This window comes from Poromitra crassiceps (genome assembly GCF_964638095.1).
Source record: "Poromitra crassiceps genome assembly, chromosome: 23".
NCBI classification, from domain to species: domain Eukaryota; kingdom Metazoa; phylum Chordata; class Actinopteri; order Beryciformes; family Melamphaidae; genus Poromitra; species Poromitra crassiceps.
This window is the reverse complement of record NC_139639.1, coordinates 10,464,371-10,481,971: the sequence shown is the minus strand read 5'-3', so window position 1 is coordinate 10,481,971 and position 17,601 is coordinate 10,464,371. Positions and strand designations below refer to the sequence as shown.

General features: G+C 46.6%; 1 protein-coding gene across 2 annotated transcripts in view; it reads right to left on the bottom strand.

The window, feature by feature from the left end:
* The window catches only part of phb2a (prohibitin 2a), a 37,821-nt gene that overhangs the window by 17,599 nt on the left and 2,621 nt on the right, over positions 1–17,601 (bottom strand). For both annotated transcript variants that reach the window (XM_083659536.1, XM_083659537.1), the window contains exons 3-6: positions 16,401–16,485; positions 14,451–14,530; positions 6,161–6,345; positions 2,931–3,060 (exon numbers count right to left, since the gene is read on the bottom strand). In XM_083659536.1, the coding sequence (XP_083515662.1) occupies positions 2,931–3,060; positions 6,161–6,345; positions 14,451–14,530; positions 16,401–16,485 (480 nt within the window). The remainder of the gene's footprint in view (positions 1–2,930; positions 3,061–6,160; positions 6,346–14,450; positions 14,531–16,400; positions 16,486–17,601) is intronic.

Sequence of the window (17,601 nt, the reverse complement as noted above, 5' to 3'; positions counted from 1 at the left end):
GCCTCTGTAGGCACAAGTCCTTCCTAGTCACTTCCTGCCTCTGTAGGCACAAGTCCTTCCTAGTCACTTCCTGCCTCTGTAGGCACGAGTCCTTCCTAGTCACTTCCTGCCTCTGTAGGCACAAGTCCTTCCTAGTCACTTCCTGCCTCTTTAGGCACGAGTCCTTCATAGTCACTTCCTGCCTCTGTAGGCACGAGTCCTTCCTAGTCACTTCCTGCCTCTGTAGGCACGAGTCCTTCCTAGTCACTTCCTGCCTCTGTAGGCACAAGTCCTTCCTAGTCACTTCCTGCCTCTGTAGGGACAAGTCATTCCTAGTCACTTCCGGCCTCTGTAGGCACGAGTCATTCCTAGTCACTTCCGGCCTCTGTAGGCACGAGTCCTTCCTAGTCACTTCCTGCCTCTGTAGGCACAAGTCCTTCCTAGTCACTTCCTGCCTCTGTAGGCACGAGTCCTTCATAGTCACTTCCTGCCTCTGTAGGCACGAGTCCTTCATAGTCACTTCCTGCCTCTGTAGGCACGAGTCCTTCATAGTCACTTCCTACCTCTGTAGGCACGAGTCCTTCCTAGTCACTTCCTGCCTCTGTAGGCACGAGTCCTTCCTAGTCACTTCCTGCCTCTGTAGGCACGAGTCCTTCCTAGTCACTTCCTGCCTCTGTAGGGACAAGTCATTCCTAGTCATTTCCGGCCTCTGTAGGCACGAGTCCTTCCTAGTCACTTCCTGCCTCTGTAGGCACGAGTCCTTCCTAGTCACTTCCTGCCTCTGTAGGCACGAGTCCTTCCTAGTCACTTCCTGCCTCTGTAGGGACAAGTCCTTCCTAGTCACTTCCTGCCTCTGTAGGCACAAGTCCTTCCTAGTCACTTCCTGCCTCTGTAGGCACAAGTCCTTCCTAGTCACTTCCTGCCTCTGTAGGCACGAGTCCTTCCTAGTCACTTCCTGCCTCTGTAGGCACAAGTCCTTCCTAGTCACTTCCTGCCTCTTTAGGCACGAGTCCTTCATAGTCACTTCCTGCCTCTGTAGGCACGAGTCCTTCCTAGTCACTTCCTGCCTCTGTAGGCACGAGTCCTTCCTAGTCACTTCCTGCCTCTGTAGGCACAAGTCCTTCCTAGTCACTTCCTGCCTCTGTAGGGACAAGTCATTCCTAGTCACTTCCGGCCTCTGTAGGCACGAGTCATTCCTAGTCACTTCCGGCCTCTGTAGGCACGAGTCCTTCCTAGTCACTTCCTGCCTCTGTAGGCACAAGTCCTTCCTAGTCACTTCCTGCCTCTGTAGGCACGAGTCCTTCATAGTCACTTCCTGCCTCTGTAGGCACGAGTCCTTCATAGTCACTTCCTGCCTCTGTAGGCACGAGTCCTTCATAGTCACTTCCTACCTCTGTAGGCACGAGTCCTTCCTAGTCACTTCCTGCCTCTGTAGGCACGAGTCCTTCCTAGTCACTTCCTGCCTCTGTAGGCACGAGTCCTTCCTAGTCACTTCCTGCCTCTGTAGGGACAAGTCATTCCTAGTCATTTCCGGCCTCTGTAGGCACGAGTCCTTCCTAGTCACTTCCTGCCTCTGTAGGCACAAGTCCTTCCTAGTCACTTCCTGGGCTCCAGACCTATAGGCTATAAACTCCTTGTCCATGGATAACATTTTGACGTTTATTTATTTTATTTTATCAGTTTATTTGGCAGGGACATATACAAAAAAAACATTAAACACCATAGGGGAAGAGATGCTTTGTAGCATCCTTCCTAGTCACTTCCTGCCCCTGTAGGCACGAGTCCTTCCTAGTCACTTCCGGCCTCTGTAGGCACAAGTCCTTCCTCACATTGGAAGAGCAAACATTTGAAACAGGCTAGCGAGTGTGCGAGTGCATCATGGTCACAGGTGCTTTTAATAACATCTAGGGATGGCCATTGCAAATGAGCTTAGGCTACAAATGCTGTGATACATGACATCAGTAAATGTTATATGTATGTTTATCTGTCCCTATCCAAATATATGATTAAACAAAAAAAAAGAAGAATAAAGGAAAAAGACCCAGCTGGAAGCAATCATTTCATCCGTCCGCATAGAATTGTGGGTACTTCACGTGCGCCGAGTGCACACATGAGCATCCTCACAGAGTGTCTCTCCTGAGGATGCAGTGCTTTGTAGGATGGGGACATTAGAACAGAACTCTCTGATGACCGAACATCCTTGAAATTGAGCCAAACGAAGATCCTTCCTTGACTTTGAGAAACTTTATTTCAGAGGGAAACGTTGACTGTAGGCGGGAGCAGAGCGGGACCATAGACTGGGAGGAATTTGAATGGACAACAGCGTTGTCGATCACGTTTTGAGGAGTTTGATTGGGCCGTTCAAGAGTGGGTGCGTCAGAACAAACCAAAACAAATATAGAGTCTGACAGTGATGAGTTTGACTACCCCGTCCCCCTTTCATCTCTCCCGTTATCGTCATGTTAACCCTCGAGCTGCTGCAGGTGGAGACGAGGGAGAGGACGACTAGTTTGTCCTGGGAGTGAAGCCGTACACGTTTGACCCAGGTGAGTTAACGTTAGCTCTGTGTCAGCAGCGCACCCACCGCACAGTTGCCGGAGAGTGACAGTTGCAGATTGAGTGACAGCTGCCGGATGTCATGATATTATTGGTTGAACTTGGTTAGTACATGCACTCTGTACATTTTCATTTTACATTCAGAAAAGATGGTTGATGAATTTTGATATACTGTAAAAAATCCAAAGAATCTATTGGCATACATTGTTAAATGTGCATAATCTATGACGAGGGATGAGATCTAAAATCGTCAATTTTCATTTCAGCTCAACTTTAACGGGATGGTAAAATCAACTGCATTCCCATGTGTCCCCGTCCCATGTGTCCCTGTGCGTGTGTCCCCGTCCCCCATGTGAGCCCGTCTCCCATGTGTCCCCGTGTGTGCGTCTCCTTACCGACTTGCTTGGCCTCCACGGCGGCCGTGTACTCGCGGCTGAAGCTGAGCTCGGTGATGGCCACGTCGTCCAGGATGATGTTGAAGTCTTTCGCCCGCTCAAAAAGATCCCTCCGAATCAGCAGGGACACCTGAGAGAGGAGACACACAACGTTACTGCTCCCACACCGTACCTATTTGAATGGGTTTGGACCCCGGAGCCAGTGTAGGAAACAAACACATATTTTGTTGGGTAAAAATGGGGGAATTTACACAATTTTGGGGGCACTTAAAAATCTGGCCCAGGAGCACGTGCGTCAGGCATCCCTGGGTTGTGGCTAGATGGGGTACAGCCACGGACGAAAGCAAAGATATAACAGGGTGAGATAAAGTACACATCCACCCAATATTCAAGTATAATAGAGAGACAGAGAGAGAGTGTGAGATGTATCGGATCAGCCAAAAGAAAGAAAAAGGCTAGGTGAAACCTAGCATAGGGCCAGCATGGAGAAGCGTTAACGAGCCTATTGGTTGTAGCAGGCTGAAGCTTCCTAGGTGACTTGGCAGTTAATTGATCAGTCAACATCAGTCACACAGGGGTAGCCTGGCTCCAGACCTTCCAAGTCCCGCCCACTCCACAGTTGTGGATTTGGCTGTTCCTGGTCTGGCATCGTCACATGCAAGTGTGACACGAGGACACATGCAAGTGCATTTTCTCCAGTTGAAAATCCAATCACGGGCGCTGATTGGCTAACGCTGCTGTCAGTCATGCACAACAGAAAGACAGCTGTGGCCAAAGAGAGAGCCTGAAGCTAGTCTGGAGCTGTTAGTGAGGTTTCTGGACTGAAGCTAGTCTGGAGCTGTTAGTGAGGTTTCTGGACTGAAGCTAGTCTGAAGCTGTTAGTGAGGTTTCTGGACCTGGGGGCGTGACAAATGCGCAATGGCAGGAACCAGAATCCGTGTGTGCCAGTTCTACATCCTCGCTCACTTCCAAGACGTCTCCTTTTTTATTGCGGTCCTGAACCAGTGGTTTCATGAGACTGGTGTGCTATTGATCGTTGTTATAAAGTGGTTTCATGAGACTGGTGTGCTATTGATCGTTGTTATAAAGTGGTTTCATGAGACTGGTGTGCTATTGATCGTTGTTATAAAGTGGTTTCATGAGACTGGTGTGCTATTGATCGTTGTTATAAAGTGGTTTCATGAGACTGGTGTGCTATTGATCGTTGTTATAAAGTGGTTTCATGAGACTGGTGTGCTATTGATCGTTGTTATAAAGTGGTTTCATGAGACTGGTGTGCTATTGATCGTTGTTATAAAGTGGTTTCATGAGACTGGTGTGCTATTGATCGTTGTTATAAAGTGGTTTCATGAGACTGGTGTGCTATTGATCGTTGTTATAAAGTGGTTTCATGAGACTGGTGTGCTATTGATCGTTGTTATAAAGTGGTTTCATGAGACTGGTGTGCTATTGATCGTTGTTATGAAGTGGTTTCATGAGACTGGTGTGCTATTGATTGTTGTTATGAAGTGGTTTCATGAGACTGGTGTGCTATTGATTGTTGTTATGAAGTGGTTTCATGAGACTGGTGTGCTATTGATTGTTGTTATGAAGTGGTTTCATGAGACTGGTGTGCTATTGATTGTTGTTATGAAGTGGTTTCTGAAATTGCCACCTTGCTGCATGTTGTCCCACTTCACTGTTCTGTTTGCACAGCCAGCTTCAGCTCCCTGCTAACGGGGACCAGGTCAACTCACCAATTCGCATATTTAAAAAAATGCTACTCTATTCCTTCACAAAGTCTTAGCTGTCATAGACTGTGTTGCATAGTTGATTTCTCTACTGTTGACATGTGATATTGTAAGTCCTTTTGGATAAAAGCGTCTGCTAAATGACATCATGTACCTGTGCTCTCTGTGTGATGAGCTGTGAGGCTAAATGACATCATGTACCTGTGCTCTCTGTGTGTGACATCATGTACCTGTGCTCTCCGTGTGTGACATCATGTACCTGTGCTCTCCGTGTGTGACATCATGTACCTGTGCTCTCTGTGTGTGACATCATGTACCTGTGCTCTCCGTGTGTGACATCATGTACCTGTGCTCTCTGTGTGATGAGCTGTGAGGCTAAATTACATAATGTACCTGTGCTCTCTGTGTGTGACATCATGTACCTGTGCTCTCTGTGTGTGACATCATGTACCTGTGCTCTCTGTGTGTGACATCATGTACCTGTGCTCTCCGTGTGTGACATCATGTACCTGTGCTCTGTGTGTGACATCATGTACCTGTGCTCTCTGTGTGTGACATCATGTACCTGTGCTCTCCGTGTGTGACATCATGTACCTGTGCTCTCTGTGTGTGACATCATGTACCTGTGCTCTCTGTGTGATGAGCTGTGAGGCTAAATTACATCATGTACCTGTGCTCTCTGTGTGTGACATCATGTACCTGTGCTCTCTGTGTGTGACATCATGTACCTGTGCTCTCCGTGTGTGACATCATGTACCTGTGCTCTCTGTGTGATGAGCTGTGAGGCTAAATGACATCATGTACCTGTGCTCTCTGTGTGTGACATCATGTACCTGTGCTCTCTGTGTGTGACATCATGTACCTGTGCTCTCTGTGTGTGACATCATGTACCTGTGCTCTCCGTGTGTGACATCATGTACCTGTGCTCTCTGTGTGTGACATCATGTACCTGTGCTCTCTGTGTGTGACATCATGTACCTGTGCTCTCCGTGTGTGACATCATGTACCTGTGCTCTCTGTGTGTGACATCATGTACCTGTGCTCTCTGTGTGTGACATCATGTACCTGTGCTCTCTGTGTGTGACATCATGTACCTGTGCTCTCTGTGTGTGACATCATGTACCTGTGCTCTCTGTGTGTGACATCGTGTACCTGTGCTCTCTGTGTGTGACATCATGTACCTGTGCTCTCTGTGTGTGACATCATGTACCTGTGCTCTCTGTGTGTGACATCATGTACCTGTGCTCTCTGTGTGTGACATCATGTACCTGTGCTCTCTGTGTGTGACATCATGTACCTGTGCTCTCTGTGTGTGACATCATGTACCTGTGCTCTCTGTGTGTGACATCATGTACCTGTGCTCTCTGTGTGTGACATCATGTACCTGTGCTCTCTGTGTGTGACATCATGTACCTGTGCTCTCTGTGTGTGACATCATGTACCTGTGCTCTCTGTGTGTGACATCATGTACCTGTGCTCTCTGTGTGTGACATCATGTACCTGTGCTCTCTGTGTGATGAGCTGTGAGGCGTTGAACTTGGCCACCACACTCTTCAGCACCTCGTTGACGATGGAGGGCAGCACGCGCTCGTCGTAGTCCGTGCCCAGCTGCTGGTACATGACGGGCAGTTTGGACGCCAGCGGACGGGACAGAACACGCAGGGCGATGTTGACCATCTGCAGGTCTGCGGGCAAGAGGTCAGAGGTCAGAGAGAAACGGACAACGTTTTGACTCAAATGTCTCAGTTGAAAAGAGAGGAGGAGAAATACATCAGTAAGACGACGGGATCAGACAGCAGGACTGATCTGAGAACAGTTTTGACACAGGACACATCACTTCCGTGCAGCGGTGCCTTTTAAAAACATACATTGCTTCGCTTTTATTTTGAATGCTAAACGTCAAAATTCTGATATATTCACTAGCGTTCACTCTATATATATATATATATATAAGAAAACACTATCGCAGCTGCAGCAGCCCAGCAGCCATATCCTCCAGACTCCAGTAAATAGCCTGCCTCCTGCACATGATGCCTTCAGGGTGCCTCAGTAAAGCACACGAGTGTGGCATATAGGGACATCTGTAATGCGTCGCTACAAAAGCAATCTGGGAACCCAGAGTCTATTTCAGCAGGTAAATAGACTCTGGGACAGCCGTACCCTTTTTTTTAGGCTTCCTGTACATCGCAAATCTTCCGTCCGGGCCTTCCGCCTCTGCGCAGTGCCGCTCTGTTATTGTACCGCCGAATATAAGAGTTCCGGTCCCGAACGCTAGTGAATATATATATATATATATATATATATATATATATATGCTGGGCTGCTGCAGCTGCGATAGTGTTTTCTTCGTCTCAACCCGGTTCATCGCGCGGATAAACCATCTCTCCCCAGTATACTTCTGGCAAATGTTCAATCGTGAAAATAAACTTTGTGAACTAAGAGCACGTGCAAAATACCAAAAAGACATAGCGCGATGCAATGTTCTGTGCCTAACGGAAACCTGGCTTACTCCTGACACAACGGACCACTCTATCGCGTTACCAGGATTCAGTGTATTCAGAGGAGACAGAAACGAACGATCCGGTAAGAAGAAGGGAGGGGGCGTTTGTCTTATGATTAATGAAAACTGGTGCGTGAACAACACAGTCATAGGAAGATACTGCTCGGAGGACCTAGAATATGTAATGCTCCAATGCGTGCCGTTCTGGAGTCCTCGAGAATTCAGTACAGTAACCGTGATGGGTGTATACATCTCCCCACAAGCAAACACCACGGCTGCGCTGAAAGAGCTGCAACGAGCGATCAGCGCACATGAGACAAAACAACCAGAAATGGCCCTGGTAGTGACCGGGGATTTTAACAAAGCAAACCTGAAAGGAAGAATGCCAACGCTGCACCAGCATGTTCACTTCCCCACTCGAGCCAATAACACACTGGATAAATGTTATACAAATATCCGCCACAGCTACAAGGCCGTACCCCGTCCACCCTTTGGCAAATCAGATCACGCCTCCATTCTGCTGTTGCCCAGGTATCAACACAAACTGAAAAAACAGCCCCCAGCATTCCGAACCGCCCACTGCTGGTCAGACCAATCAGACGACATCCTGAGGGACTGTTTTGACCAAGTAGCATGGGAGGAGTTCAGAGTGGCAGGAGACCTGGGCGCGTACGCAGAGACGGTGTCATGCTTCATTAAGAAGTGTACCGACGACATAGTCCCGACAAAGAAAGTCAAAATAATGCCCAACCAGAAACCCTGGATCAACAGCGAGGTCAAGGCTGCCCTGCACGCCAGGACCACCGCCTACAGTTCAGGCACACCAGATCAATACAAGCAGGCACAATATGCCCTCCGGACCGCTATTAAAAAAAGCACAGAAAGACTACGGAAGGCAGCTGGAGTCAAAACTGGACACCAACAACCCCAGACACCTGTGGAAAGGCCTCCATGCTGCTACAGACTTCAAAGAGGTGAAACGACAGAACCCCAGCACGTCACCCACCCTACCGGATGAACTCAACGCGTTCTACGCTAGATTCGACCCCTCTGCCAGAGAAACAAAGCAAAGCAACAACAATCATCCCCATTCCCAAACAGCAAAAAGTGACCAGCCTCAACGACTGGCGCCCAATAGCCCTCACGCCAATAGCCAGCAAGTGCTTTGAGAAGCTGGTCATATCAAAGATCCGCCCCACACTCCCCCCGGACCACGACCCGCTACAATTTGCATACCGCCCCAACAGGAGCACAGCGGATGCAGTAGCACACGTGCTCCACACCGCCCTGTCCCACCTGGAGGCGAAGGACACCTATGTAAGAATGCTGTTCGTGGACTACAGCTCAGCATTCAACACCATAGTACCCTCCAGGCTGGTAAGCAAACTCAGGGATCTGGGACTAAACACGGCAATGTGCGACTGGATCCTGGATTTCCTGACAGACCGCCGCCAGGTGGTGAGGGTGGGCAACCTCACCTCCTCCCCACTGACCATTAGCATAGGAGCGCCCCAGGGGTGCGTCTCCAGCCCCTTCTGGTACGACCTCTACACCCACGACTGCATGGCGACTCAAACTTCAAACACAATTGTGAAGTTTGCAGACGACACAGCGGTCGTGGGGCTGATCTCGGGGGGCGACGAGACAGCCTACAGAGAGGAGGTGGGGGTCCTGGAACAATGGTGCCAGGACAACCACCTCTCTCTGAACGTCTCCAAGACCAAGGAGATCATTGTAGACTACAGGAGAGGGGGGGGCGCACACCCCCCAATCACCATCAACGGCACAGTGGTGGAAAGGGTGGACAGCTTCAAGTACCTGGGAGTCAACATCCACCAGGACCTGACCTGGGCCGGCCACACCGCCACTGTTGTCAAAAAGGCCCAACAGCGACTACACGGACTCAGGCGCCTGAAGAAATTCGGGCTGAGGAAAGAAATCCTCGGGGACTTCTACAGAGGCACCATTGAAAGCCTGCTGACAGGCGGCTTCACCGCCTGGTACGGGAACTGTACCACCATGGACCGCAGGGCACTAAGAAGAGTGAGGCGCGCGGCCCAGCACGTAACAGGAGGTGAACTGCCAGAACTGCACGAACTGTACAACCAGCGGTGCCTCAGGAGGTCCCTGAAGATCATCAAAGACACAAACCATCCCCACAACAGCCTGTTCTCCCTGCTACCCTCAGGGAGGAGATACAGGGCTCCAAAAACACTAGGGATGCACGATATATCGGCAATCATATCGGTATCGGCCGATGTTAGTCATTTTTTAACATATCGGTCATATCGGTATCGGTCAGATGTTGCAATGTTAATATCGGTTATCATTATCAGCCAAATTCTTCACATTGATATGAAATAATGCAGTAAATCTATGATTTATGGGCTTTTCCAAAGGTTTTCCAAATAAAGAAATGCATAACTTTTTCAAATTCAGTGTTAACATGTGTTTTTCAGTATGTACAAAATGTGATGATCGTAAAAATGTGGTTTTATACAGATCATATCGACATCGGTAAATATCGGTTATCGGCCATAACAGCAATGTTAATATCGGTTATCGGCATCGGCCAAAATTTTCATATCGGTGCATCCCTAAAAAACACGCACAAATCGCTTGAGGAACAGTTTCTTCCCGCAGGCCACGAGACTCCTTAATATGCACAAAATAGTGCAGTAGTCGTACCGTACCGTACTGCAGCTGCTACTATTACGGATGCCTAACGTTTAATTGTAAATTTAAGTGTATGTTTAATAAGGTGCCTAACGTTTAATTGGAAATTTAAGTGTATGTTTAATAAGGTACATGCTATTTGCACATGTATGTATAAAACGTCGAATTTGGAATGTCTGAACACGTCTAACGTATGCACATGACATGTGCACCTATGTGCAATGAATATGCCACTGTCGTATAAGCCACCGACTTGTCTTATTGCTTATTGATGCCTATTTCTTATTGCCTTATTGCTGTCTTATTGCTTATTGATGCCTATTTCTTATTGCCTATTACTCATTGCTTGTTGCCTATTTGTACTATGTCGTAAACGGAGTCCACTGCACAAGAATTTCACATGTGGTACTTGTACCATGGAGTTAGGGATGCAACGATTATTTTTTTTGATCCACGATTATAGTCTGAGAAAAAACCACGATTATCACGGTTTCACGATTATTGTTATGGACGTATAAAAATCACATGAGCATTCTCTAAATAGAGGTTTTATTGTATTTCCCCCACAATCTTAACAGTTGCTGCCTTCCGGAATACTAATGCACGATATGGATTTTTACAGCCGATAGTATAGGCCTACGCTAACCGATAAATATTCTCCTGGCCAATAACCGATACGATAAACATACTATGTTACCTTTTTCACATTTTTGTATTTAAAAAAATAAGTTCTTAACCTGTATTTTATGCACACCTGGGATTAAAAAAGAAGAAAGGGCAGATGTAGTGAGCAAAGATGGATGATTTAATATTCCATGGCTCTGACCTAATCAAATCTAACTGACATCACTATTGTGAACATAAAACAAACAACATTTCTGATATAATATGATTGTATTAGTAAAGTGTATCACTCAATATTCAATACAAAAAATATTTTATTATTACTTTATAGAAGCGAAAGCCTATAGCTGCTTAGTCTGCAGAAAAAAACACAAAAGGCATAGTAACTTAGACTCTTATTGGCATGTTACTGGCAACTAAATGTGCCGTCTGAAATGAATTTTGCATTGGGGTCAGTTCTATTGAAGTGATGATGGGGCAGGCATGGAAAGCCTCACTATAAGCCATCATGTGTCGTTTCACTTTTTACTGGAAAATGCTCCCTCTGGATTAAAGAAAGGACACTCTGTGGTGTTGACTGGTGTTTGTTATGTAAATGTGCGCATTTGTTTTCCTTGTCTCAGTCAGATCATGACTGCCAAGCAGCTAGCTACGTTAGCTTCACGTTATTAGGCCTACATGTAACGTTAGCGGGTTGCTTTTGGAGTTGACACAAACCCTTGATGTTTCTTTTCATGTAAAGCATGAGGTTCTCTATGGTTTAGGCCAGCGCTGGGAGCATGAAGTGCTTTAAATGCGGGGATGTTTGGTCACAACGAGCTTGAGGAACTATGTACGCCAGGCCATGGCCAGCTAGCTAACATTAGCCACAACAGCTAACGTTAACGTCAATGACTGTATGTTAACGCTAAACAAATCCGCTGCCTCTTCCCCACGTTTGGCTTAACGTAACACCAGCTCAGACTTTCCCCTAATCTCAGAAACCTTGCGGGACATGTATTGCAACATTTATGTTGGGCTGGCATCCATGGCTAGGCTACAGACTGGCTACTACTGGGAGACATGGCAGCTGCCTGTGTTTGGTGCCTCCGCTAAATAGTCCGTGCGGAAACGAAGCGAGAGAGACAGGTTCCTCTCCTTCCAGCGCCGTCTGCGCCGCATGGGAGTTTAAACTGACGGACTGTTGTGAAACAAAACACACGGTGTAGCGGAGCCTCTGCGGTTATATAACCGTGACGTTTTAAATCGTGGTTAATAGTCAAACCGGTTAACCCCTGCATCCCTACATGGAGTGACAATAAAAATCTTGAATCTTGAAATCTTGAATCTCGCTAACGTATCTTCTTCATCACAGCTCATTACCCGCTGTGCACTAAACGTTCACTAGTTCTGCACAAGCACTCGCAGCTCTCTCCCTTTTACCCACTTTCTCACTAATACCACAGCTGTTTACATGCTTTTCAGATTGGCTTGTTACGAAGCATAGCTGTTAGTGATGGCTCCTCTCTTGATGTTTATGTTAACGTTGCACATAACATTACTATATATTTACGGGAGTGGCAGAAGTCTCCCCGCTAGTGTCCATGCTGCCTCGCTGCGTAACGTTACTTTTAAACGAGTAAATGCGCAACTTCCTTTTAACACATTGAGTGCCAAGGACGTCTGTGCACGTCCTAAAAAAAAGTAACGAGGAGTGCCAAGGACGTCTGTGGACGTCCTAAAATCATAATTCATATTATTCCATAATTCTGCTGTTTAAGGTCGTACCTAGCCAGTGAGCATGAATCCCTTCAAGGGATCACACGGCGCCACCTTAAACATCGTCACGGAAGCTGCGCCACCCACCTCAGATCCTTACTTTGTGCAGGAGAAAACGGAGAAAGCCGTGATCAAAGAGGAAACCGATGCATGCTTCAGCCAGAGCCGTATATATTGCTCTGTCTACAGCGGAGAGTGGGCTCGGCTGCATCCGCGCTCACAACTGAGCTCTTATGCTTCTATCTATCTCCACACGATTTCCTGCCAGAAAGCCAGCATCTGAAGCCGAACGGCCAAGCCTTTTCGTTCAGTCGCGTTTGCCAGCGCGCATCATTTCCTTGATGCGCGCTGGGATCTGTCCGGGGCAAAAACGGAGTCGAGAAAACAAACTCTGTGCGTGTGGGAGGAGCCCGCAGCTCAGAGGTGGAGAGGGGGGGGGGGGGGGGGGGGGCACGCAGGCTGCACAGAAACCGCACCACGCCACCACATCAGAAAACACCAGCCAGAGTCAGTGAATGTGCTCGAAATTAGAGTGCAAAAGGTATTCATAAAAGTGACTATATCTTGGAAAGTAAAAAAAAACGACAGAAAACCCTTGAAAGTGCACTTTTTTCAGAGGCTGCCATTTCATAATGGAACTGTCTAGAAACAAAATTTCTTCTTTGGAAGAAGCAGGAGTGTTCAATGTTTCATTAACTCATTCAGGGCCAATGACGTCTTTGACGTCTTATCAGGAATAGCCCAGAGGGCCAATGACGTGTTTGACGTGTTTTTGTTTTTATTACTGCAGGGCGTAGTTAAAACACTTCCCCAGCCTGTCACATGGTATCAGGTCCCTATCATCTAAGACAACACGTGAACAAACACATACCGCAGCTGTTGTTTTGAAATTGAGCAGGAGGAATATCAGAAAATGGATAAGGAGCTTGCCTTGTGCTGACAGGAGAAACCCCATTGAAACGCCCCTCGCGCGCTGCAGGAGCTGGTCGCTTTTCTGTGTGCCAGCCTTCCTGTGTGCCAGCCGGAGAAAACCGGAGAAAGTAATCCACAGATGCGTTTGATCATCGGAGGAATGAGGAAATGATCGATCAGCAGTGATCAGAGGGCGGTGAGGACGTGTTGAATAGCCGAGGGGAAAACGGCAACGATAGCAGGAAGAATATGACAGGGGGAGACATGGACGAGCAGCACACGAACAGCTAGGCACGCAGGCAGAAGCCCGCTGCCCGTTCTCAAGAGCTTCATGAAATCGCTGGACTGCGTGCCCTCCAGTGTAGTGTCTCTGCTCCACTGTTGCTCCTGGCCAATCCCGGCGCCAAAGGGCGTGGTTATTGCTTATCCTATGTGGGGTTAGAAATCACGCAACGAAGGGGCATCGTGTGTGTGTGTGTCTGTGTGTGTGTGTGTGTGTGTGTGTGTGTGTGTGTCTGTCTGTCTGTCTGTCTGTCTGTCTGTCTGTCTGTCTGTCTGTCTGTCTGTCTGTCTGTCGGTGTGTCTGTCTGTCTGTGTGTCTGTCTGCACACTCACTCACACTGCAGTATTGTTGAATGTAAAAAAAAAGCACTTCATGTGTATATATATATATATATTTATTTTTTTTCATTTGTGTCATAACGAATAGTATTTACATGTCTGATGTCAATACAGTTCAAAATAAAAGAATTGAGAGCGAGTTCTGCTTGAGAATGTATATTTTACAGAAATTGCATTTGCTCCTGTTTGTCATCTGAGAGAGAGACATTTTGGGTGAAAACAGGGTGTATATAAATGGATATAAGTAGAGTACAGAACATGCTAAAAGCTAACTTTTTTTTTCCTGGTGAACCCAGAGACGTACATCTTCATTTTGAGGTATTGCAAATCACTCTGGTGCTAATAGATAATTTACTGTGGGTCTTGAAAGATGACCAACAATTATGAAAATCTTTGGCCTGTGCTAAATATTGGCAGTCCTAAACTGGCCCTGAATGAGTTAAAGTCCAGCCCCGTCAATATAGCCATAATAGAAAAAATTCTATAGCTGTTTTCAACTGAATGGAAGTGAATCTGGCACAGGCTGCAGACAATTTTACTGAAGCGCTGTGGCACTCAATGTGTTAAAAGGCACAACAATGGCTAGTTAAAGTGATGGTATCGAACTTTGGGAACTTCCACTACCGAACCATTTTTAACAAAAACTATTGAAATAGTATGGAAATTTCAGTATACCGTGCAACACTATCTGGGTCTCACCTTTGCTTCCAGTGAGGGAGGAGATCTTCCTGGGTCTGGCTCGGATGTCGTAGATGATGGGATACTGGAACCAGGGTATCCTGAGAGAGACGGACACAACAGGTCAGATGAAGAAGACTAGTGATGCGCTCTTAGTCCTGTTGATCTCAATTTCCTTAGTGAATAAACCAGCACTTCTGCCACTGTGGCTCTCACCTCTCTGGTGATGAAGGTGCTTGAGAAGCTAGTTAACTCATTCACCGCCAAAGACGTCTTTGACGTGTTGTCAGGAATAGCCATCCACGCCAAAGACGTGTTTGACGTGTTTTTGTTTTTATTAGTACAGCGCGTAGTTCAAAGACTTCCCCAGCCTGTGACATGTTATCAGGTCCCTAGCCTCAAGAGGCAGAGGAGGCTAGACGCTGATCTCAGACCAGTTTCGTGTTCCCCTCCTATGCTAATTTGCGGGGCGATCAGTAGTGTTCCCTGGGAAGAGGTGCGATCCAGCAGCAGCTGTGGACAGAACTCTCTCTCTGTGTGTGTGTGTGTGTGTGTGTGTGTGTGTGTGTGTGTGTCTGTGTGTCTGTCTGTCTGTCTGTCTGTCTGTCTGTCTGCACACTCACTCACACTGAGTAAACTGTATTGTTGAATGTAAAAAAAGCACTTCATGTATATACTGTATATATATATATATACTGTATATATATTATTTTTTTGTCATTTGTGTCATAACGAATAATATTTACATGTCTGATGTCAATACAGTTCAAAATAAAAGAATTGAGAGCGAGTTCTGCCTGAGATTGTGTCTTTTACAAAAATTGCCTTTTCTCCTGTTTGTCTTCTCAGAGAGACCTTTTTGGTGAAAACAGGGTGTATATAAATGGCTATAAGTAGAGTACAGAACATGCTAAAAGCTCACTTTTTTTCTCCTGGTGAACCCAGAGACGTACATCTTCATTTTGAGGTATTGCAAATCACTTTGGTGCTAATAGATAATTTACTGTGGGTCTTGAAAGATGACCAACAATTATGAAAATCTTTGGCCTGTGCTAAATATTGGCAGTCCTAAACTGGCCATGAATGAGTTAAGAAGGAAATATTGGGGCAGGTTGATGGCCTTTTAGATCCCCTTCAGTTTGCCTACCAGGCAGGTAGGGGCGTAGAGGACGCTACTCTGGTCTTAATTAATCTCCTAGTTCAACATCTGGAGGCTCCTAAGACACATGCCAGGCTCTTGTTTGTCGATTTCTCGTCTGTCTATTTTCAAAAACTTTCGAGGACTTGATTTTTATTTCTCAAATTCAAGGACCTGTGGGAACCCTGCAGGGCTCGACATTAACGGTTGGTTAACAATGTGCTGCTCTGTAATGTTAAACTCTGTTAACTGTTGATGGACAACACACAGCAACAGTCAGTCCTGTTTTAACCATGGTTTTAATGCAATTTTTGATCACACATATGTGGTGTTTGTTAGTATAACATTAGTCGCTTACAGGGATGTAAACTAGTCACCTTTAGGTGACAGTCACCTTTTTCCTCCTAAAATAGGAGGATTTCTGAGTGGTTTTATGTCTGGTATCTGTCAGCTTTTTCACTACCAATGACTTTGCATCCCTGCACTTAAATAATGTAAGTTAAATCATTTCGATTACTTTTCTTGCCCCACACTAATGGAAAAAAACAAGTATTTGCCAGTGATGATCTTAACTGCATATTACTCCAGTTTAAACAATCTGTCAGCAATCCTTTTGAATTTGAGGTTCAGTAAAAAAGAAAGAAAGAAAAGAATATAAGAAAAAAAAAGATGAATCGACTAATTGAAAAAAATAGTTGTTAGATTAATCGAGAAGAAAATAATCGTTTGGGACAGCCCTTTTTACTGGGACTGGAGCGTGGAGGACTTGGGACAGTCCTTTTTACTGGGACTGGAGCGTGGAGGACTTGAAAGTCGACTGGGACTGGAGGTACCTGAAGTGGAGTCCCTCAGCCAGAACCGTGTTCGGCTCGATCCCTCCAATCCTGTTGAAGATGATTGCTCTCTGTCCACCTTCCACTGCACACAGAGGCAAACACACATTAGGTTACACAGAGCTCAACAGTCACCTGATGTCTCCAGCACCAGAACAGTCACATGACGTCTCCAGCACCAGAACAACAGTCACATGACGTCTCCAGCACCAGAACAAGTCACATGACGTCTCCAGCACCAGAACAACAGTCACCTGACGTCTCCAGCACCAGAGGTCACAGTGACCTTGAACTTTGACCAACAAAATGCAATCATTCCATCCTTGAGTCCAAGTGGACGTTTGAGCCAAATGTGAAGAAATTTCGTCAAGGGATTCCTGAGATATCCCTTTAACATCGTACGTACAACCCGAAACCATAATGCCTCTGCGATAGCCGAGCCGAAGGGATTACACTTTCTGCCCGTTTTTACTTTTGCTCCAAGTGTATGTGGCTGCCTAAGCTGATGGAAGACAGGTGTACCCGTGTATGTGGCTTCCTAAGCTGATGGAAGACAGGTGTACCTGTGTATGTGGCTTCCTAAGCTGATGGAAGACAGGTGTACCCGTGTATGTGGCTTCCTAAGCTGATGGAAGACAGGTGTACCCGTGTATGTGGCTTCCTAAGCTGATGGAAGACAGGTGTACCTGTGTATGTGGCTTCCTAAGCTGATGGAAGACAGGTGTACCTGTGTATGTGGCTTCCTAAGCTGATGGAAGACAGGTGTACCTGTGTATGTGGCTTCCTAAGCTGATGGAAGACAGGTGTACCCGTGTATGTGGCTTCCTAAGCTGATGGAAGACAGGTGTACCCGTGTATGTGGCTTCCTAAGCTGATGGAAGACAGGTGTACCTGTGTATGTGGCTTCCTAAGCTTATGGAAGACAGGTGTACCCGTGTATGTGGCTTCCTAAGCTTATGGAAGACAGGTGTACCCGTGTATGTGGCTTCCTAAGCTGATGGAAGACAGGTGTACCTGTGTATGTGGCTTCCTAAGCTTATGGAAGACAGGTGTACCCGTGTATGTGGCTTCCTAAGCTGATGGAAGACAGGTGTACCCGTGTATGTGGCTTCCTAAGCTGATGGAAGACAGGTGTACCTGTGTATGTGGCTTCCTAAGCTTATGGAAGACAGGTGTACCTGTGTATGTGGCTTCCTAAGCT